The 21143-nt window shown below is 44.3% G+C and overlaps 1 protein-coding gene across 1 annotated transcript in view; it reads right to left on the bottom strand.

Moving 5' to 3' along the window:
* Nucleotides 1-9617: 9617 nt before the first annotated feature.
* Nucleotides 9618-21143, bottom strand: part of Acot12 (acyl-CoA thioesterase 12) — a 40683-nt gene continuing 29157 nt past the window's right edge. The window contains exons 8-15 of the mRNA NM_130747.1: nucleotides 20285-20435; nucleotides 19655-19710; nucleotides 19329-19392; nucleotides 18337-18420; nucleotides 13118-13251; nucleotides 11327-11455; nucleotides 9990-10116; nucleotides 9618-9782 (exon numbers count right to left, since the gene is read on the bottom strand). Coding sequence (NP_570103.1) covers nucleotides 9633-9782; nucleotides 9990-10116; nucleotides 11327-11455; nucleotides 13118-13251; nucleotides 18337-18420; nucleotides 19329-19392; nucleotides 19655-19710; nucleotides 20285-20435 — 895 coding nt within the window. The 3' untranslated portion in view covers nucleotides 9618-9632. The remainder of the gene's footprint in view (nucleotides 9783-9989; nucleotides 10117-11326; nucleotides 11456-13117; nucleotides 13252-18336; nucleotides 18421-19328; nucleotides 19393-19654; nucleotides 19711-20284; nucleotides 20436-21143) is intronic.

Below are 21143 nucleotides of genomic sequence, written 5' to 3'. Positions count from 1 at the left end.
TTCCACTGGGAATGCCAGAGAAACTTGACATTTACTTTGTCCACCCAGCAGGCAAGCTCTGCTTGTTCTCAGGCACTGGGATTGTGGCCATGAACAAGTGAGGCCACGTGTGTCATAGTAAGCAGGCCTAAGGAGTGGAGGTGGATTGGGGAAGACATCAGAAAGGTATGTTCTGGTACGTTATCAGGATGTTTTGGGCTGGGGAGATGGCTCAGTGGTTAAGAACACTGCCTGTTCTTCCAGAGGTCCTGAGTTCAATTCCCAGCAACCACACGGTGACTCGCAACCATCTGTACTGGGATCTGGTGGTCCTTCTGGCCTGCAGGTGTACATGTAGATAGTACACTCACATACATAAAATAATGAATCTTAAAAAACAATATGTTTTGTTGACCCCCATGAGACGTAACTAGGATTCTATCTCTTAGACTTCTGCTCACCTGATTTCTAAGCATGGCTTGTACCTTTCTGTGCCAGGCTCCTGAGTACATGTAACTTGAGCATTCCCCGGTTTTCTCAGACAGTTCCAATTGGCCGCTCCACTGACGAATCAAACTCCTGCAGCCCACCTGCAGTGACAACTTGCTCAGTGCCTTTCTTGGTCCTTTGTGTTCACCACCTATGCTCCAGGTCGTGTCCTCCCTCCCTCAGCTCTCCAGCCAGCTCACAGTGTCTACTAGCAGCCCTATAGGAAATGGTCCCTTCCCTGTCCTGATACTTTTCATCCCATTGCTCTATCTTTTCTCCATTTAAATCCTACCCAGTACTTCCTTTGAAGCCCTTAGGAGAGCAGGGCTGGCATAGTCATTTCTAGATTCCCAAAGGTGTCCACGTAAAAGAACCATTCGCCTACGTCCAGTGGGTGGGTGAATGAGCGAGGTGAAGGTAATAAATGGATGATGTCATTGCTAGGAGCCTCTTCCCATGGCATAATCCAGAGAAAACTTTTGGGAAGATTTAACTGAAATCTAAATGACAAAAAGAAAAAGAACTACCATGAATACATGTAGACGAACATCTTGGAAGAAGGAAGGCAGTCAGAGCCCATGGAGGGAGAACAAGGTTGCCATATTTGAGGACCAGAGAGATGATGTGTGCTGTTGAAATGGTGGGAAGGTGCCCTTCAGGGTGACTCTGACCACTCCAGTCAAAACAGGATCATTGCTTCGAAGTGTGGTTTGAGTATTAAAGGGGCACCAGGAAGTGAAATGGAACCAAACCCTGTATTCTAGGAGCTAGCAGATTAAGGGAGTCGGACTTTGGAGCAATATTCTATCCAGCTAAATTTAGATCCAGGCGTGGTGGTACACACCTTTAATCCCACGAGACAGGCATGCAGAACTCAAGTTCAAGGTCAATCTACAGAGCAAGTGCCAGGATAGTGGAGCTTAGACAGTGAAGGAGTTAGAAAACAGAAAACTGGTGATAATGTAATAGAAGAAGGGGGGTGCATGTTCCAGCTCCTGCAAGCAGCAGAACTTGGCAACTTCAGCCATGTGAAAATTAGAAGGGACTACTGAGGCAATTGATGCTGGTCAGCTGGAGCTAAGAAATTAGTGGTGATTAAGAAGAGACCAGCATCACTGAGGTGAAATCTTCTGGGAAGTGATTTCCGAGAGCACAAAGAAGCTATGTTCCAGAGATAGCCAAGGTTGCACCTTATGTTGCAGCTGTACTTGGTAATGTGTAAGAGTCACCCAGGTGGTTCTGGTTTTGAAGGCATGAAGGGGTCATGGAGAGCAGCTGAGGCTTGGCCCTGTGAGAGGCCATGGAAGGCCACTGGTGAAAGTGCAGCCTCAGCTGCAGTTGATGGCCCAGAATTGAAGGGGTCTTGAAAAGGATTTGAGGCTTGGCACCATGAAGAGAAAGGTTACAAATATACTTAAAACTTTCAGATTTTAACAGTAAAATGAGGAAGTTGGAGGAAGGGTTATTTTAATTCACAATTTATTGAAAACGTGGTATGTACACAAACACTGGGGTTATAGCAATGAACAAAGCAGGAATCTTGGCTTTTGTAAAGCTTACATTTTAATTGAGGGTGACAGAAAAAATGGCTAAAGTATATAAGTTAGAAAATGGGAAACAGAAAACCTAGAGGTGGGGTGGGCATTCTTAGGGATGAGAAAAGGTACATTTTACATGACCTTGATACAAACAGAAGCCTGGCTTTTCCCAAGGGCTGACAAGAGATCGGTTCACTTATGAGATAGGAGCAAGCAGAGGACTAATGAATAAGTCTATAATTCAGGGGGCTTTTTATGGCCCTATTTAACCTCCCAAATAAATGGCATGCAGACCTTGTTAACAAGTGTTAAGCACTATAGCACCTACCCCTCTATGAAGTGGCTGGAAAAGGGTGAGGGGGTAAGCTAGTTGGAGAAGGTCAGGTAGGTAATAGGAATCTTCTGAGCTGTATCCATCAGTGTCTCTGTTTAGTGAGTCAGAGGTCTTGACTGGGCAAGCTCTGCAGATCTCAAGTAAGAGGGTCTGCATCCCTTTGGGAGTGGCCTTAGATAAAGCTACTCTATTACTCATATCTCTTCCTTTTCCTAAACCAGCTACCAACCCTGCTATGTGTGTCTCAGGATACTGGCAAAGACGCCAAAGGACAAGGCCATTTGCAAAACACCCTTCAAGCCTTTGGCTGCATCATGCCTGCTAGCATTCTGTTGAGGAATTACATGGCTAAGCCTAGAGACAGCTGATAAGGAACTTCATTCATTCCATGGAGGCAGTGATGGCGGAGGCAGAGTGAACATTTCTAAAGAATAAAGTACTACACAACCATATAGATCTTTGGGAGACACTGGTTATTCCTATGATATGCAGAATTGCTCACCATAAGGAGACATGACAAGATGAGAGGCTGGACTGGTGACAGAGTAAAGAAAAGAAGAGAGGCAGGAAACTGACTGATACCCAGATAAAAGAAGACAGCAGTTTGATTTGGTGTTGTGGTGATTATGTTGATTACATTTTATTTTATTTTAAAAATTTGTTTATCTTATGTATATGAGTACACTGTAGCTGTCTTCAGACACACCAGGAGACAGCATTGGATCCCGTTACAGACGGTTGTGAGCCACCCTGTGGTTGCTGGGAATTGAACTCAGGACCTCTGGAAGAGCAGTCAGTGCTCTTAACCATCTCTCCAGCTCTTACATTTATTTAAAGTGTTCGGATACTAATAATATCGTTTAACATAGAAGTGATTAGATTTGCTGGGGTAGAGCAGGGAGCTTTAGCTTGGACAGGGGGCAGACTTGTCTGTTCTAAGGATACTGACTTTGAGACGATAGGGTCATGCTAAAAGTTCAAATATGTACTTAGCTGTTAGGGTCAAGCCAGGTTAAGACTAGATGCAGAAGTGAGAGTTACTGGTGAACATTGAAAACCCAGAGACAGGTGAACTGGTGGAGTAGAGATAGGAGAGAGACCCAAGGACAGAGTTGTCCCCTAATATTACAAGGTCTGATGGAGTGGGAAAGATTGAAGAGGATGCTTCTGAGACTGTAGTTTGGGAGCAGGAGAGTGGAAAGAACTGGGGAGACTAGGAAAGGCAAGAGAGATTGTTCTGGGTTCATGTGGAGAGAGGCCAGCCCTGGTGATCAGAAGGAAGCAGAGGCAGAAGGGGCATAGATAGAACTGTGAGAAGACACTTGCTTACATACAGAGTGACGCCTTCCGGTGGGGAGGTCGTTTCTAAAGTCCATGTTCTGGACTCAAGTCAGTGTGCATTAGGAAAGGTGCCGAGAGGGTCAACAGGGCCCTGGATGTCTTCTAGTATCAGTGATCAGAGTTCTGAAGTGAGATGAGTCTACGATTTTTCCAGCTGCTCACGGTGGAAGTGAACAATTGGGAGAGACCCACCATGGTTGGGTTTTGTTGGAGAATAGGTCGAATGAGAGATACAGGTAATTCCCAGGAAGTGAATACAGGCTCTCCCACAGAATCTAAGCCAGGCGTGGAAAGGAGAGAACAGTGTCTGTATTCATCTTAACTATTTTTAAATGTTTGTTTGTTTGCTTGTTTTATCTATTTACTTATTTTGCATGCCGATCGCATTTCTTACAAGACTGCAAAACCGAAACTGAAAGATGTCCTCAGTGCGCATGTGTGAGGTTTTATATGCACATCATCCTCCCGGGGATACAGTGAGAAAGGAGTTTTTAATCTTTCTCTGACTTGTGAGGAGGGAACTGAGTTAGGACTGGGAAACGCAAAGGACCTGAGGTTCGCTCCTTTGATCAGGCACAGAGGTCCATCTTGCTAGAGGCTCTGCAAGTACTAGGAGCATCCGTGCATTTGTGTTCCTTTCTTAGGCTCTGCAAGCCTAACAAGGATGACCAGGTGTGCTGACACCACGACACAGGGTGCTCCAGACACGGGGTGCGAGGCTCTGGACCTCGTATTTTCTGAGCAAGTGGCAAACACTGTGGTCAGAGCAAAGAAGCCAGCCCCTTCCACCGACTTCTGCCAGAGTTGACAGTTGACCTGACGCCATACAGTGCCTGTCTTGACCTGTTACTCGTAACTAGGATACAGATGTCTCCAACTTTCACACACCCAGAAAGAGTGGGCAAGCATACTCAGACCCTGAGTCAGATGCCTGCCCCAATGGTTTCAGTTATTTTCAAATGACAGAAACGATTTATGAAGAAACAATGCTTTGCTTTAATAATTTACCCCAGCTTGTAAAACATACTCCTTTCCATATACCTTTTAAACACATTTTCAAAATTATCCCTTAAACTACTCCAATAAAAACGTGCTAAACTAGTTCTGGAAAAAAAATCATCCCTTCTGCCCACATTTCTTACTCTCCTTGCCCCGCTGGGATTGTGGGAGATCCTGTACTCACTCCCTGGAAATCACCTATACATCCATCTCAGTCGGCTTCTCCGACAAAGTCCCAACCATGACAGGACTATCCTGGCACTTCGCTTCCACTGTGAGCAGCTTGGAAACCGGAACTGAATGGTGTAAGGCTGTATTAAAAACATATTCTAGTTTATTTTAATCTTATTAAAATCAGTTACTTCCCACAAGTGATCACCAGAGTACTCACATTCTGATCGATTTTCACATTTCTTCCTCTAGGTCTCGTTCTATGACAGAGGTGAAGGGAAAGGTACTGTAGACAGCAGCTCAGCTGCATAAAGAAACCCAGGAAGACTAAGGAGAAACAAGGCTGCCTTTTTAACCCTAAGCCTTCCAGTCTTGTTAGAGGCACTGGAAAGCACCTTTAACATTCTGTCAAAATACCACAACACTCAAAAGGGAAAACCTTCCATAATTCCCTCTCTCTTCTTAGCCAACCCAGTTGTGGGCTTTAGTAAAAGGAATCGAGACCGGACAGTGATATTGGAGCATGAATTTGATATGTAATCATGGATGAATAAAAATGGATGTAGGGCTTGTTCAACTGTTAATATTTCTGTTTGAGTATTTATGACTAGCTAGTGACTTTATACAGTGTCTAATTATGTGAAACAGAGCACGCTTCTAATGAAACTTGCACTTAAGTGACTTCCTTTTTTGATCTTTAAAAACACGTTTTTAATGTATTCTTTGACAATTTTATATATTATACAACTAAAAATGAATATATCCACATCGGCTCTCCCACCCAGTCCCTCCTAAACGTTTCTAACACACTCCACTGTAGGCTTCATGTCCTTTTCTAAAAATTTAACTAACACATTAAGTCCAATTAGTGTGCCCATGTGCATGGGTGTGGGATGTGGATCGTGAGCAACCTGCCTCAACCACCGCCCCCCATAAAACAAGATTGAGTTTCCCTTCCCTAGGAGCCATCACCACCAATAGCTCTTTAAAGGGGCCTGTAAAATGCTTCCCCATCCGAAGTATAACATTTTCTGTCCCCGTTCCTCATCAGGTGACATCTGCTGGACCAGTCGACTGCTTGCTTCAGAATATACACATTTCCTTAAAACCTGGGCACTGTGGAGTGCGAGGTAGAAATATAGTCTTTGAGTCTCACTTGGTTTTCTGCTTTTCCTAGAATGAGCCAGAGGCTTTGTCCTTAGGAGTTGTCCAGGGCTGACCCTTTGGTGGCTACGGGTCTCTGTCTCTGTTACTCTGTCACTCTGTCTCACTGCCTCTCTGTCTCTCTCTGTCTCTGTCTCTCTGCCTCTCTGTCTCCCTACCTCTCTCTGTATCTCTCTGTTTCTGTCCCTCTGTCTCTCTGTCCCTCTGTCTCTCTGTCTCTCTCTCTGTCTCTCTCTCTGTCTCTCTCTCTCTCTGTGTCTCCTCTGTCTCTGTCACTCTGTCTCTGCTTCTCTGCCTTTCTGTCTCTCTGTTTCTCTCTGTGTGTCTTTTTTGTCTTTGTCTCTCTGTCTCTCTCTGTCTCTTTTTTTCTCTGTCTCTGTCTCTCTGCCTCTCTGCTTCTTTGTCTCCCTGTTTCTCTGCCTCTCTGCCTCTTTGTCTCCCTGTCTGTCTGTCTCTGTCCCTCTGTCACGCTGTTCCCCCCGTGTGTGTGTGTGTGTGTGTGTGTGTGTGTGTGTGTGTGTGTCTGTCTGTCTGTCTGTCTGTCTGTCTTTGGTTTGTGCTCCTTTGTCTCTGTCATTCTGTCTCTCTGTCTCTCATCTCTTTCTGTCTTTGTCTCTCTCTCTATCTCTTTCTGTCTCTATCTCTGTCTCTCTGCCTCTCTGCCTCTTTGTCTCCCTGTCTCTGTCTGTCTCTATCCCTCTGTCCCTCTGCCCCTCTGCCCCTCTGCCCCTTCGTCCTTCTCTCTCTCTCTGTTTCTCTCTCTGTCTCTCTGTCTCTGTCTCTGTCTCTGTCTCTGCCTCTCTCTGTGTGCGTGTGTGTGTGTGTGTGTCTGTCTGTCTGTCTTTGGTTTGTGCTCCCATGTCTCTAGTCACCTCAAAATCAATCCTCCCGGCACCCATCTCCCTTGCCCTGCTTTACAATCCCAAATAGCAGGTCTTCCAACATCGCATATCACTTATCCAGTTTATTTATGTATAATAAGTACATTCCAACTGCTTGCAGAAACTGCAGAGCATAGAAGGGCTTAGCAGCAAAGACCTCAGTAGAATGAGTGGAAACACATGACCCACAAGGTCAGTTCACTGTAAGGTAAAGGGGCTCAGGGCCAAACCTGACAACATCTGTTCAACTCCTGGGATCCAATGATGGAAGGAGGGAACTGGGTCCCACAAGGTGTTCTCTGATCTCCACACAGGTTAGTGGCAATGCCCCCACTAATCAGATGATCACACAGAATACAGATAAATGTCATTAAAAGGCTTGTAAGACAATGCGAGCTCAAGGGCTTGTGCTGCACAATGAATGCATTGTAGCGTTGTTTTGGACACTAGGTTTATTTTTGAAACAGCGTAAGAAGACCATAGCATGCTGCTGTCTTTTCCTGTATCATGTTCTTACAAAGACAAGGAGTCCTAAAAAGGAACACATCAATTTAGGATGTGCTGAATGACCCTGAAACAGCCAGGTGTATGGGTTCCACATCTCTGCTCAGAAGCATAGAAATGAAATCTCCTAGGAAGGTTAGAAAGAGTTGTTTGATGGGAGGTTAGGTGAAGTTGGGAAAACAGCAGGACCTGGCTGTTCCCTAAGACTGGGGTGAGCTGAAGACCGTGAAGATGACGTCTCCTGCCCGGATTCCCATTCCAGTTGGCACCAACTTTGTGTGACCAGCAGTACTTGAAAGGGGGCTGGTAGCTGAAGAGCTGCTTTTAAAAATTCATTTAGTTTTAAGGCATTTGTGAGGGTCACGATGTCATGTCAATGAATGCAGGTGGGTATAGACTATGTCCACGTCACCTAGCCAACTCAGTGTGCCTGTCACATCCATCCAGTGTGTCTGGAGATGGTCAATGGAAAATTCTAGAATTAAGTAAGTTACATGCTTTTGTGTGTGTGTGTGTGTGCGCACGCGCGCACTTTGTGTAACATGTCTAAATTAGTCCCGCCAGGAGAATGAGTGATCATCCTCACATCCAACAAATCTGTGTTTTCCCTGCCTGTCTGTCTGTCCTCTAATATCCCTGTCACAACACTTCAGTGCTCCCGTTCAAGAAAGGAGGCCAACCATAGCTTATGCCACCTCGCAGTGTCTACAAAATTCACCTCAGCTTAGCTCATCGGTACACGTAGGCACCTCATTAACTCTGCTCCCTTCAGGAAGAAGGGAGAAAGATAAGCCCAGCACGATACTGTGAGAGGGAGCTCATACTCCCAGCTTTTTACATAAGTGCATTGCTAGGATGGCTCGATTTCATTAGAGATTATTGTGAATCTCTAATTTACCAACTAAACTTCATCCAACTTATGGGAACAAACCTAGGACAAGTGACCATACTCTGAGACTCAGTTTATACCCATCCTGGGTAAGGTGGATCCTACAAACTGGAGTACACAGTATCTATGTCTTAACATGAGCAGGCTAAAGTTATTCAGTATTTCTGTTTCTGTTCAGGAAAACATTTCAAAAACTGAATTCAAAGACCAAGCCTCCGCATATAGTATTTAGAAGCTTCTTCATTTCTAGAGTCTGAAAAGATAACATACTAAGTTGTAGTTTCATATAAGCCGTTTATTACTAAATGTTTTACCTTTCAGAATTAAAGTATTTCCAGCAGTCTTTTTAGTCCTAGAATGTTCTATGCATCTACTCTCATGATATATAAATAATAATTTATAAAATTAGAATGCGGTCTAAAGTTCAAATACAGGAAAGCCTTAAGACTAAGTAAGATAAAAACTGTAACCAGTCCCAGACTATTCGAATGGACGTGTGGGATCAGGCGGAGGGACAGAGGTAGAGGTCTGGTGAGCGCACAGCAGGGCAGCCCTAAGCTGTCTCCTGCTCACAGCTCTGATGAAGAGCTCCTTCCATTTGTAAAAGTCATCCTTTGCAGGAGGCTAACTTGACACATTCTGTTTGGTCTTAGGAGTTAAGACACATCATGGTGTAGAGTGATAAATGTTGACGTCTAGGAGATAAAGTACTAATGGAACAGATAACAGATAACAGAGCTCAGTTAATATTCTCCCTGTAATATCACACTTTACGGGTGCTCGGCGTGTGCATGTATAGGAATGAACTGGCCATTTACCTGGAATATATGTAAAATGACAAGAGTAAAGTAGTTCCTATTACTAAAACTGATTAGATTCCATTATGCTTTAATGCTTCCTAATTTAAAGTTCTAAAACACAGAATACATCTTCTCAGAGACCCCTGACAAAGGCACCTGCTGTCCGTGGAATAATATTAAACACTCATCAGCTTTTAACCCATCATTTCACGTGCTATAAACTCACCATTGCAGAATACACATTGTGCTTCTGTAATCCAGAGCCATCTGTGGTAGTGTTAACTAATTTTGTGCCATTCTACAGATCATGTGAGTTGTGTCCAGGCAATTTCCAAGTGTCTGTACAGCGGGGTTTAGAGATCTTGGAGTTTGGCTCCAAGTCACCAGAACACACTTTGGTTTTTCATCTCTTCATAACTACATTTTGCTTAGGCTGATATTAAATCATTGTATGGCCCCCAAAGCTTGCCAAGTAAAAGGGCTAAGGACACACTTGAAGTTAAACACAGTAAATTAAGTTACAGGTAACTGAGAGTTGACCATTTATAACACACTTTTAAGTCCATCGTGAGTGGCGTTCTCTATGAATTTTATACAAGAGGCTGCAGCTTCCTCAATGGATTTTGACCAGCCACCAATATTGCCAGCAAAGTAAGGGAGGATGCTGTCTGACATCTGGTTCAGGTATGCTACCTGTGTTAAAGAGAAAATACAGCATGTTGAGTTTTTATTGACTTGGAGAACTTTCAAGCAAGAGATTGAAACTGTTGGTGAATGAGTCTGGAAGGAGGGAAGAGGGGGGTCTTAGAGAGGACACACGTTATAAAACTGTGACGAATAGGAGATCTGAGGGAAATTCATTGAGAATGAATTAAGGCACAAATATTTCATCAAACATACAGTGCACGAACTGCTGTCGACAGGCTGGATGAGGAACCCAGCACAAATGACCTGGCTTCTGATGTACTGTGGAGATGGAGGGACAGACGGCAGTACCACTGACATTAGTGCCACGATGTAGGTGTTGCTGAAAGAGAAGAGCACAAGTTCTAACTCTGAGGAAATGGTTGTTAGACAGATCAGTTCTGTAGTTACTGGCATTTATTAATTTAATTTTGTGATTCTGAGGATTAAATTGAGGGCCTCCTGCATGCTAGGCAAGTTGTCCAGTGCTGCCTACATCCCAATTCTTGGCACAATTCCTCTGTCCATGCAGAAGTGTGCTCTGAAAATCCTTCTGCATCAAAACCCTTCTCTACAGAGACATTCAAAGGTAGGCGGTGAGGTAGCATCACAAGGCCGGAGTTGCTGAATTTTTCTGTGCCCTAACAGGTTGTAAAGTCAATTTCCTGTCTTTTTTTTTTAATTAAAAAGAAAAGCAATATTCAAACAATAAATGGATACCAGAGCTTCGGAAATAAGTTGGGCCTTCTGCCTGCTCTAGTTCCAATCCTATTCCCTGGCTTGTGAAGGACTATTCTCATTTACCTTTTGCTATGCAGCTCTCTAGATGTTGTTAATGGATACAACCAGCATTAGCAAACACACACGCAGATTGTTATACAAATATAGTCACTTTGCAAATACAGCCCACAACTTGATTTCCCCACCTAATGATAAACACGTTGAGACATTTTTATATTTGTGCTCCCATGACATCTTTATCCTTGTTGGAGGTCGTACTGTGCTGTGGATTTATCATAATTTATAACATCAACGTCAATGTGTTTGTTCTATCCTTTGACACAATGGAACATGCTACGGTGAGTACCTCTGTGCGCTAGTTCACACATGTAGGGAAGTTGTCTGGGACACACTCTTTGGAACCCATGCTCTGTGTGGTCCACTGTACATGGGAAGGCCATGTTCAAATTCTGGATCATGGCCCTAGCACACAGTGGGTCATTTTAGATAGCTAATGCAAGGCCTTTGTGAATTCTAAGTCAACTTCTGGTTACCACTCCTCTTCCTGACTTTATTGATAACAAGGGGTAGGTCTTGAAGGTTTTTCAGATATGAAGTTTAATATCTGAGCAGAAGGAAGCCGTGATAGAATGCCCATGGGTCCTTTGCACACAGCTCACAATACATGAATGCATATCAAAATGGTTACTAAAGATTCATATATCTTAAAATATGGATGAATGTGATTGAAGACTAGACATGTCCACGATGGCTTTCTTGCCTTCATATCCTTTCATTTCTAGTCTCCAACAGACAGAGCCAGATATACTCACTCGTCCTTGAGGGGCTTTCTTTGTGACACAAGTACTACGAAGTCCTTGGGTTTGTCTCCATTTACCACCGAGCAGGTGATGTAATATATCTGATCGTCCTCACTCACCTGGTCTATGACTTCACAAGATCTGTGTGAAGAGAACAGCGTTCAAACACCTACTTCCTACCTGCCAGAAGCTCTGTTTAGTCATCGGCACGATCTCCTTCTTAACATCTGTCTTCACCTATTGTACTGACGCCCCACCCCTCACAGACACTGCTTGAAGGCTGACTTTGGAACAAACTGCTTGTTCAAAAAGAGTAATTTTGCCTGTGACAGAAAGGTGCCAGCTGACTGGCCCCCAGCTCACTTCCATCAAAACTCCAGAGGAAGGTAATAATCCTTTTACAAAATTACTTTTTTTTCTAGGAACAGTACAACATTTTGAGGGCAAGTGGGACGTAAAGCCAGTCTGAGCACTCAGGGAAAGAGATACAGTGTGCTGGGAAGAACAGAGACTTGGAAGGTAAACCACTTGCCTTTGAGTCTCAGACCATCGTGTACTAGTCATATTATGCTAGACAAGTCATATTATTATCTCATCTGCATGATGTAGATAATACGATCTAGGGGATTATTGTGAGAGCTAAGTGCAAACACTCTGTGCAGACCCTGAGCCTTAAGTAGAGACAAGTTATCTGAATTTAAATGAACTTACTGCCTTCTCCATTCATTCTTGTTTCATTTAAATGGAATGCCAAGTGAACCAGAATCGTGAGAAAAGAGTTTGAAAGAAGTTGTTGAAAGACAAGACATCTTGTCTTTGAGATGCTGCAGTGCTCTGTATCCTAGGAGGCTAGGTCTGAGCATATTCTGTCACTGCAGGGTATAGCATACAAGGCTCAGAGCTCCATAGTCATCCCTAGGACCTGTGGTGACCCCAAAACCTTTGGTGCTCAAGTCCCTTACATACACTGACACAGTATTTTTATTATAACACAGACATATCCTTTGGTATGCTCCAAATCATGTCTACATCACTTCTGTAGTGAAAATGGTATGTTGGAAGTTGCTATACTATTTAAAGAATGAAATCTGCCCATGCTTGATGCTGACACAACACTCCAATACACACACACACACACACACACACACACACACACACACACACACACCCCACACACACACTACTCTTTATCTAAAGTGTTTGTATACGCAGAGCCAGGGTCATAAATAGGTATGAACAACCACATTCCAGCAAAGTGGGCTGGAAGAGAGAGCTCCAGAGACGACGAGACAGAAAGCTGTGGGAGAAAAGTGGGTGGATGGGAGCAAGGCATGACTGGGTCACACAGGGAAAGCAGCAGGCATCATCTTCCTCCAGGACTCACTGCTGACTCAGCAGCGTCTCCCTGAGACTTATGGCTTGGCAGGAAGAGCGCTCTGGGAAGACTTTGGATACCTCCTCAAGGGCAATGAGGCTGGGCAGTGAAGCAAGAGTGTATGCTACAAAGTCTGGATGGGCCGGATCTCAGAAACAGGGACAAGAGCAGCTTTGAAGTTGTCAGTAATATCACAACGGATGTTGATCACCTATGCCAACTCAATACAGAGGAGAAACAGATGAGTGTGATAATTGTTTTGTGTTTTTAAAGTTCCAGGCAGCAGCTTAGGCAGAACAAGCCCTAAAACGTCTCTAAATTTCTGAAACAATATGCCATGCATTGAGCAGTGGAGAAGAACTACAGTTGAAGTTCTCTTTCCCACAGTGTCAGACTTGATCAAGAAAAACATTTAAATTTGTTCTTACATGTAATGGGGGTCCCATAAAGGGCGCTTTGTGAAGTCGGACAAGAGATGATAAGCCACGCGGGCTGGACTTCCAACCTGTTTTTCCACCTTTACAGATATGGCATCTTGCTCTTCCAGTGTATATATTTTTATCTGAAAGATAGAAAGAAAAATTAGAAGAGAAAAAAATTTTTTACTTTAAAACACACACACATGCATGCATGTATTTATACACACATGTGAATGGGCAGTCATATGTGTTTGCCTGTACCAGAAAAGGCATCTATCAACAACAATCTCACTTCAGTCTTGGATGCTGGTTCTGTGACATCCAAATTATATGTGGGCTAGTTAATTTGCATCGTGTCTTTGTTGATGTTGTTGTTAATGTAAAATAAAGAACAGAAGCTTTTCTCTCTTGATTTCTGTGATATTTCCTGACTCCACAAACTAAAAGCAGAGAATGGCATCATGCCCATGTCCCCTTTACCCTAACACTGGATTGCAGTGCTTTCCCAGGATGTGATGTGTGTCTTCGAGTGGCCTAAAGGGACCCAGGAAACAAACCAAGCATCTCTAGGATAGACTTACTTTCTCAATAGGACCCCCCTGGGACACACTTCTTTAGCATAAAGCATTATTTGCTTTCTGGATCCCAAGGCCAATTTCTAGTATGTAGTATCTGTTAGATAAACAGAAGCCACTTGGCATATACTAAAACACTAATGCCATTTCTGTGGCTTTGAGCCGCCTCTTCTTCCTCCTCCTCCTCTTCTTCCTCCTCCCCCCTCCTCCTCCTCTTCCTCTTCCTCTTCCTCCTCTTCCTCTTCCTCTCCCTCCTCCTCCTCTTCCTCTTCCTCTTCCTCCTCTTCCTCTTCCTCCTTCTCTTCCTCCTCCTCCTTCTCCTCCTCCTCCTTCTTCATTATGAGAGCTATGTGTTCCACTAAGAGCACATTTTTATTCTGCTCATTTTGTCCATTTCTTTCAGGGTGTTTTGAAGTTAGTGTTGAAAATTTCTATCTTATAATCATTACCATGGCAACAGGCTGTGAGAAGACAAACATGAGGTTAGGACTCCAACCACAGGAATCAGGCAGATGGAAAGAAATCCAGCCGTGAAGAGCTGACCTCTACTGAATCATACATCTGTATCTAAACATAATATCATCCTCGCTACTAGAATGAAGAAACAAGAAATCACATCTATGGCAGCTTGTGCAGCAAACAAGTGACTACCCGCTCATGTAAACACTTCCCTTCCAGGCCTTGTGTATCTTTAGTTCCGGTCTGAAAAGAAAGGCCTAGCCCAGCCTGTGAGCATTTGCTGAATACAAACAAACCCAGGCAAGACTCTACCTGGCTGCCATCAGCACAGAACCAAAAGGAGACCTGTTGGTGAAAAGCCACAGAGAAGCTTAGAGGTGAGGTGTCAACAGGCCTAGCTCTCCGTGCACAGCCAAGCCAGAGGATCTGCTTGAACGCTTGCCTTGGGGCTGCCTGCTTTGGTGAATCAGGTGTGGGGAGAGATTGTGCGATCGGCCTAAACAATTGCCTAGAGTTGTACTATGGCACACTCCTGGCCACAGTTCTATGGTAGAATCCTAACCCCTTGTACCTTGTAATATGACTTTATATGGCAATAGGGTATTTGCCAATGTAATTCACTAAACTGAGGTTGTACGGCAGTATGGTAGGCCTGCTGTGACTGATGTCTTTGTAGATAAGGGAAGTTGGACACAGACATGCTCTCAGGGATGACACCATGTGGAAATGAAGGCAGCGATGCATCTTCGAGCCAAGTGCCTGTAATCTGACTGGCATGGCTCTAGAAGCTGGGTGAGAGGTGAGGAACCAATCTCCTCAGAAGTAACCAGGGTTACATCATGATCTCAGAATACCCGCTTTCACAAGGGAGCTCCTGCAGATTCCTGCAGTGACCCAGTGACCAGTCCTCCATTGTGACCGCCTCAGGAAATTAAACCAGCAATTTTCCAGCAAGTTGCTCTCTAGCTTGCAGATATATTTTACCTTTGAACCAAAAGGAGTAGCCACCATGTAATTCTACCTTTATAGATGGAACTCACTGACTTAACCAGCACCAAGATTCATAGCGGGTGAATGAATGACATCTATTCCTCCCCTGAGAAGGTAAAGAAGGTATCAGGAAGTCCTTCTCATTATCCTGCTACCTTAACCAAGGCCACAGAGGCAAAAGAGACAAAAAGTCAGTGGTCTGTTTTGGCTCTCTTTATATTTGCCAAAGAAAAGTCACTGTGGTGGTTTGAAGATGTTTCACATAAGACTCTGGGTACTTGGTCTGGAACTGGTGGCTGTTTAGGAAGGATTAGGAGGTATGGTCTTGTTGGAGAAGGTGTGTCACTGGATAGACGTAAGGTTTTAACAACCTATGCCATTTCCAGTGTATTCTTTCTGCCTCCTGCTTGGGCCTGAGATGTGAACTCTCTTCTGTGCCTACCACCCACCATGTCTTTGCCATTGTGGGCTCTATCCCTCCAGAACATAAGTACACTAAGACATTTTCCCTGGAGGCTGTCTTGATCATGCTGTCTTATCACAGCACCAGACAGCAACCAATCCAGCCAGCTTTGGCTTCGTGAAAAGATCCTCCAAGAACAGCTACTCAAGAAGATGGCTTCCCTTTGCACATGGGAATGGAGGTAGATTCCTTTCATAACCAACTCTAGTGTTTGGGGTGACTGGACTGAGATGAAATGAGAGGAGCTCACTGAAGTGAGTCTGCCCAGAGCCCACTGGTAGATCCGCTTTCGTCATAGCAACGCTCTGCTCCAATCTCTATTTAGATGTCAGTATTGCAATGAAATGGAAATAATTAAACATTTTAGATGGTTTGCTCCAATTGATATGTCGTTGTTGAGATTTCACTGTAGACAAGAAAAGGAAACTACTTTTTATAGAGGCCTAGACCACGGAGGCACCAGGGGATTGCCATCGGTGGTAAGGTGGGCTGGTGGCACTCTGGACCTAATCTGTCCCTTCTTCAGCTTCTTTGGGATAGATTCTCTCTGCTTGGCTTTCTATACCAGGTTGTGGGGGGGGGTGCACGTCTTTCTTGTTCTTACCGTATTTTCCCTTCATTCTCAGACTTTAGATACTCCATACCTGTCAGGCCAGACCCCTCCCAGTAATTTCTTACCCAGAGGACTCAACTCAAGCTTCATGCTGCTACACAATGCCAAGAAAGCTGTCTTCGTCTTCACTCATGACATTACTTCCAAGAGTAATGCCCCTTCGTTGTTGCAGTGTTTCTGTCTTTCTGGGCCTTCCCTTGACCACGTTAGAGCTGGCCTCTGTGGGCTAAACACTACCATACCCACTGGTGTGTGAGTGGCCTCCTCTTATTCTTCTGCAATTTCGTGTGGATGTGTGCTGCTTCTAGATTGTTTTTTTTTGCATCTTACATTACTTCTAGGTATTTCTACGCTTATATATAGACAATTGCACACCCCTTAAAACCTTTAGTACTGTCTGATTGTATTATAAATATCAGACTTCAAATCCAATTACGTCAAAAATGAGAACTTTTTAAAACGTGGCTGTGGTACTCACTGGTGATCCAGGTTCTGGGGAGGAAAATGTAAAAAGACCTTGGGTTCAAGGCCAAGGGGTTCTCTACATTGTGAGAGAGCTGGGGTTGGGGGTGGGTAAAACCTGTTGGGGTGCTCAGAAAGAGAAAGAAAGAGAAAGATTTCATATCAAGAAAACAAAAGAAGGTATTTGGGCACCTTTTATGAGCATTAGAGAGAAACCAATAGTTAATTATGAGATTTGTTCCTACACTGCTGAGTCCAGTAGACATGGGAACCTGTCTGAACCTAAAGGGCCTAAGAAGACCCCGGAGGAGTCAAGGGTGAGAACAAGGAAACAACCAAAACAACAAAGAAGAAACACTCAGAAGTCAAGGTCAGAACTAAAAATGACAAAGCATAGCCTCAAAATTTACTTATACTCCAAGGTGAGAGGCCTGTCTAACTCATCCACATTGAAACACCATGGCACAACTGAAGCCATGATGGTCCAGCAGGTGCAAACTTGGACTGTCTCAGGACAGTTGGGACATCTCATCATCCTGGATTCGAATGGCGTTTCATGACAGTGAACAGCAGTCCATTTCCTGAAACATTTCCTGAAAACTGGGAATCCTGATCATCTTCCAAATGTCAGGCACTACCATGGTCTGGGAATGCAATGGGTGAGCAAAATGTCCCCTAGAGCTCGCAGTCTAGTACATGTAGGCACTGACTTGTAAGAGTCTTCCGATACCCTAAATTTAAGGCCCAAATTATACACACTTATTTCAATGTGATAATATGCGAAATTTGTAGAAGTTGCTAAGACAGATACAAAGAATCAAGACAAGGAATGTTCCTTCTTACAAGTCTTATTTATTATCTTTTTGGGAAAAAGATCATTGAAAACCTAAATTTCAATGTAACATTTAAATATCAACTCACAGCAATTGTGGAAGAAATACCAAAAGGCAGAAAAGAAGTTAAAGGTAAATTAGTCTTAGAGAAGTCATGGTGAAATGAGCTAGTGAAGCTCCTTGAGCCAGGAGAGGACTTTGGAAAAGTATGTGTCCTAGCTCACTGTGATGGTTTGCATATGCTTGGCCCAGAGCATGGCACCATTAGGAGGTGTGGCCTTGTTGGAGTAGGTGTATCACTGTAGGTGTGTCACAGTGGGTATGGGCTCTAAGACCCTCATCCTAGCTGCCTGGGAGCCAGTCTTCTCCTGTTTGCGTTCAGAATAGGATGTAGAACTCCCAGCTTCTCCTCCACCATGCCTGCCTAGACACTGCCATGATGACACTTGATGATAATGGACTGAACCTCTGAACCTGTAAGCCAGGCCCAATTAAATGTTGTCCTTATAAGAGTTGACTTGGTCATGGTGTCTGTTCACAGCAGTAAAACCCTAACTAAAACACTCATCAGCGATCCTCAGGTTTGGGTAGTTGGAGGTGCAGAAGAGGGAGTAAGAGGCAAGGGGTGGGATGTGAGAACCCAGGCCTGCCAAGATGCGGGTGTGTATGGAGTGCTATAAGTCATCCAGCAGGAAGGCTCATGGCTAGAAGGAGGTCCACTTTCAGAAGCTGTTGCGCCTTGAGCAAAAGCAGCAGGGAGCCCTCAGAAGCATGGACACCATGCTAAATTTAATTTGCCGTGAACAGGAGCAGCACAAGCCCTGAGCACTTACCTTCTCCAAGGTGGTGGTGATCTCCCAACCGCTTTTGGATGCCAGATTTTTGAGAGCTTCCACATTGGTGTTACTTATGGATCCCTGAAATACACACACACACACACACACACACACACACACACACACACACACACACACACACGTGTGAAGCTCTGTGCTCAATATATAGGTCTGGGGTCAAGCGTTTTCTGCTTCAATAATGGCCAGTGTCAGAAGAGGTTTCTATTGAGCCAAAGCGAAAATGTTGAGCATAAGATAAAAAACTATCTACTGCTAATATCTAACTTCTATCTCAAAGTGCAGACAGGGGACCTCTGCACTCATCAAGTGTGTATGTGCCTAGTTCGTATCCTGAGCCAATACAGATAGATGCCCTTCAGTGCGACGTATAACAATGTGTGTGATAAGTAAACATGGACCCCACAATAGATTTTACTGTGAAAAATGTTTTAATGACTGATTCTTTTTTAATATTTACTTTCGTTTTAGGTATATGGATATTTTGCCTGTGAATGTGTCGGCACCTCATGTGTACAGGGCCTGTGGAGGCCAGGAAAGGACATCACAACTCCTGGAACTGGAGAAACAAATGGTTGTGAGCCTCTGTGTGATTCTGGGAATTAAACTTAGGGCCTCTGGAAAAGATTCCAGGCCTCTTAACCAAGGAGCCATCACCTTAGCCCCAACTAATGCTTCTTGCTCTCTAGAAGTTCAAGTTTATAAGGATGCTACTCACTGCAAATCAAGGCAAGATACCAGGTTGAACTTGGCATGCCATCTAGGGGCATAATGTCACAGAGTTCAAACCTGACAGTAGATACTAGTAACTGGTGACTTGTTTTTGGCATCATTTAGAAATGGAGGGTCATGGCAGTTCACCTTGCTATCTAACCCACGCAGGTTCAACCTGGATCTGTTAAACAAGCAGGTTTCTGCTTTTGCGATGGTAGGATGTTTACGTGAAGTATTGCAAACCACAAATTCGTTACCTTTTTGCTTATATCCCATTGTGTGCCAAGTGGGACTTCTTTCTTGTGGGAAATAACATATTTCCTGAAAAAAATTGAAATATTAAGACACAATTTTCTTATGCTTAATACATGACCCATGATGATTTCTTGATTTGAAGTCATTTAGAAACTTTCTCTTTGGCGGGTGAATCAGGAAGAGTCATTTCCAGGCCGGGCTGGTTTTAACTTCAAGGAAACATCAGGCCCTTCCGTTTCCCACTTTGTGGGCCCAAGGACACCAGGCAGCGGTTCTTTGTTATGTGGCTTGTCAGGTAGAGAAGAGCCTATGACTTCCTCATACTTACCTGCCCAGGCGAATTCTCCTCCGTGCAATAGCTCCCTGGTACCGTCGAAAATCATCCTTTACAAAAACAGTACGGCCAATCAATTTCTAAAATTTTGGTATTATGACCCTGAAGTATCCTTCCCCTGGACTAACTGAGCTTTGTGTCTCTGTGACACTTCCTGGTGATGTCTGAGTCCCCAGGTGACATTGACAGCTCTTTTCATTCCCTTTTCAAAGTAGAGAGTGTTTTAATTTCTGCTGCTAAAGTCACACAGATCTCACTCTGGGGTTTTTAGAGGAAGTGAACGTTTGCCCTGAGTTGGTCCTGGATGAGAAGACAGGTTTCCCGTGAATGGGGTGCAGCATCTGGGACGGGATGCCCACACACAACAGCAGACACAGAGAGGGGACACAGAATGCCACATGCCACACAGCAGCATCCAGCTGTACAGAGAGGTACTTGGGGCTTTCCCTATCAAAGCCCATCACCAGAGAGATACGAGGAGCAAAGGAAAGGGAAGAGCCCAGGATTTAGTCATAGAAGAAATAGACATCTTTTGAAAGCTGTGGAGGTGGTTGGCAGTGGGAAGCCACACGAAGCTCTGTGCCCACGGGTCTGATCCCTGAAGCTTGCGCAGTGACAACTGACCTTTGAAATGGGCTGGATTCTGGGAAAGGTGATGAGTTCCTCCTGGTCATCAACAGCATTGTAAATGAGAAAAGCGCTGTTGATGTGGCGGCCTTGGCCCTCGGCCCACTCCCGACAGTCAAAGGCCTCAACACGTACGCCAACTTCCACACTGCAAGGGGGATGCAGGGCCGTGGGCAAGGAGGACTGGGGTGTGGCTGGCCTCCTCTTTCACCAAGCAACAGGAGGACCAGGACCCTGGTGCTTCTCCTCTGATATCAGCAAGTCCATATAACTGCTAAAACCCACTAGGAGGATATTGTGGGAGCGCATGAGTGAGTTCCTGTTTTCTTTTCCTACTGGGATGTTAATGTGTACACACACCCACTGGCATATTTAGTTAATGGGGAAGGTGAATTATATTGTGAATATATTGTGCTCAAAACAGGTTTTCTTCCTTAAAAACCACAGTTCTATGGTTTAAAAGGATGAAGAGCTGAAGTTTGGCAGAAAACAGAGATACTCCCCGCCCCCTTTATTTTACATCAAAAAAAAAAAAGATGAAGAAGAAGAAGAAGAAAAACACTATGTGAGAGCTTTCCACTACGTACCATGAATAAAATAAAAATAGGTAGCATATAGTCTGGACTCACTGAGAACGTATAAGCATGTTAGGATGGCAGATACCATTAGAACCACCCTGGGCCGGGTGGATGTCCCAGCACCGTGTGCAACAAAACAACACGTTACAATTTCCTGAGTATGAAGAGAGCACATGCAGAACAGAAGACTGAAGTATGTGTCCACGGACTGAGTGGAGTTTGAAGGTATTGTGTTGCGGCTCCTACACCCCCCTCCCCAGCTGACAGGAAAGCACAGC

The sequence above is a fragment of the Rattus norvegicus genome, chromosome 2 (genome assembly GCF_021556685.1).
Source record: "Rattus norvegicus strain SHRSP/BbbUtx chromosome 2, alternate assembly SHRSP_T2T, whole genome shotgun sequence".
Classification (NCBI taxonomy): Eukaryota; Metazoa; Chordata; class Mammalia; order Rodentia; family Muridae; genus Rattus; species Rattus norvegicus.
This window is presented reverse-complemented; position numbering and strand designations above follow the sequence as displayed.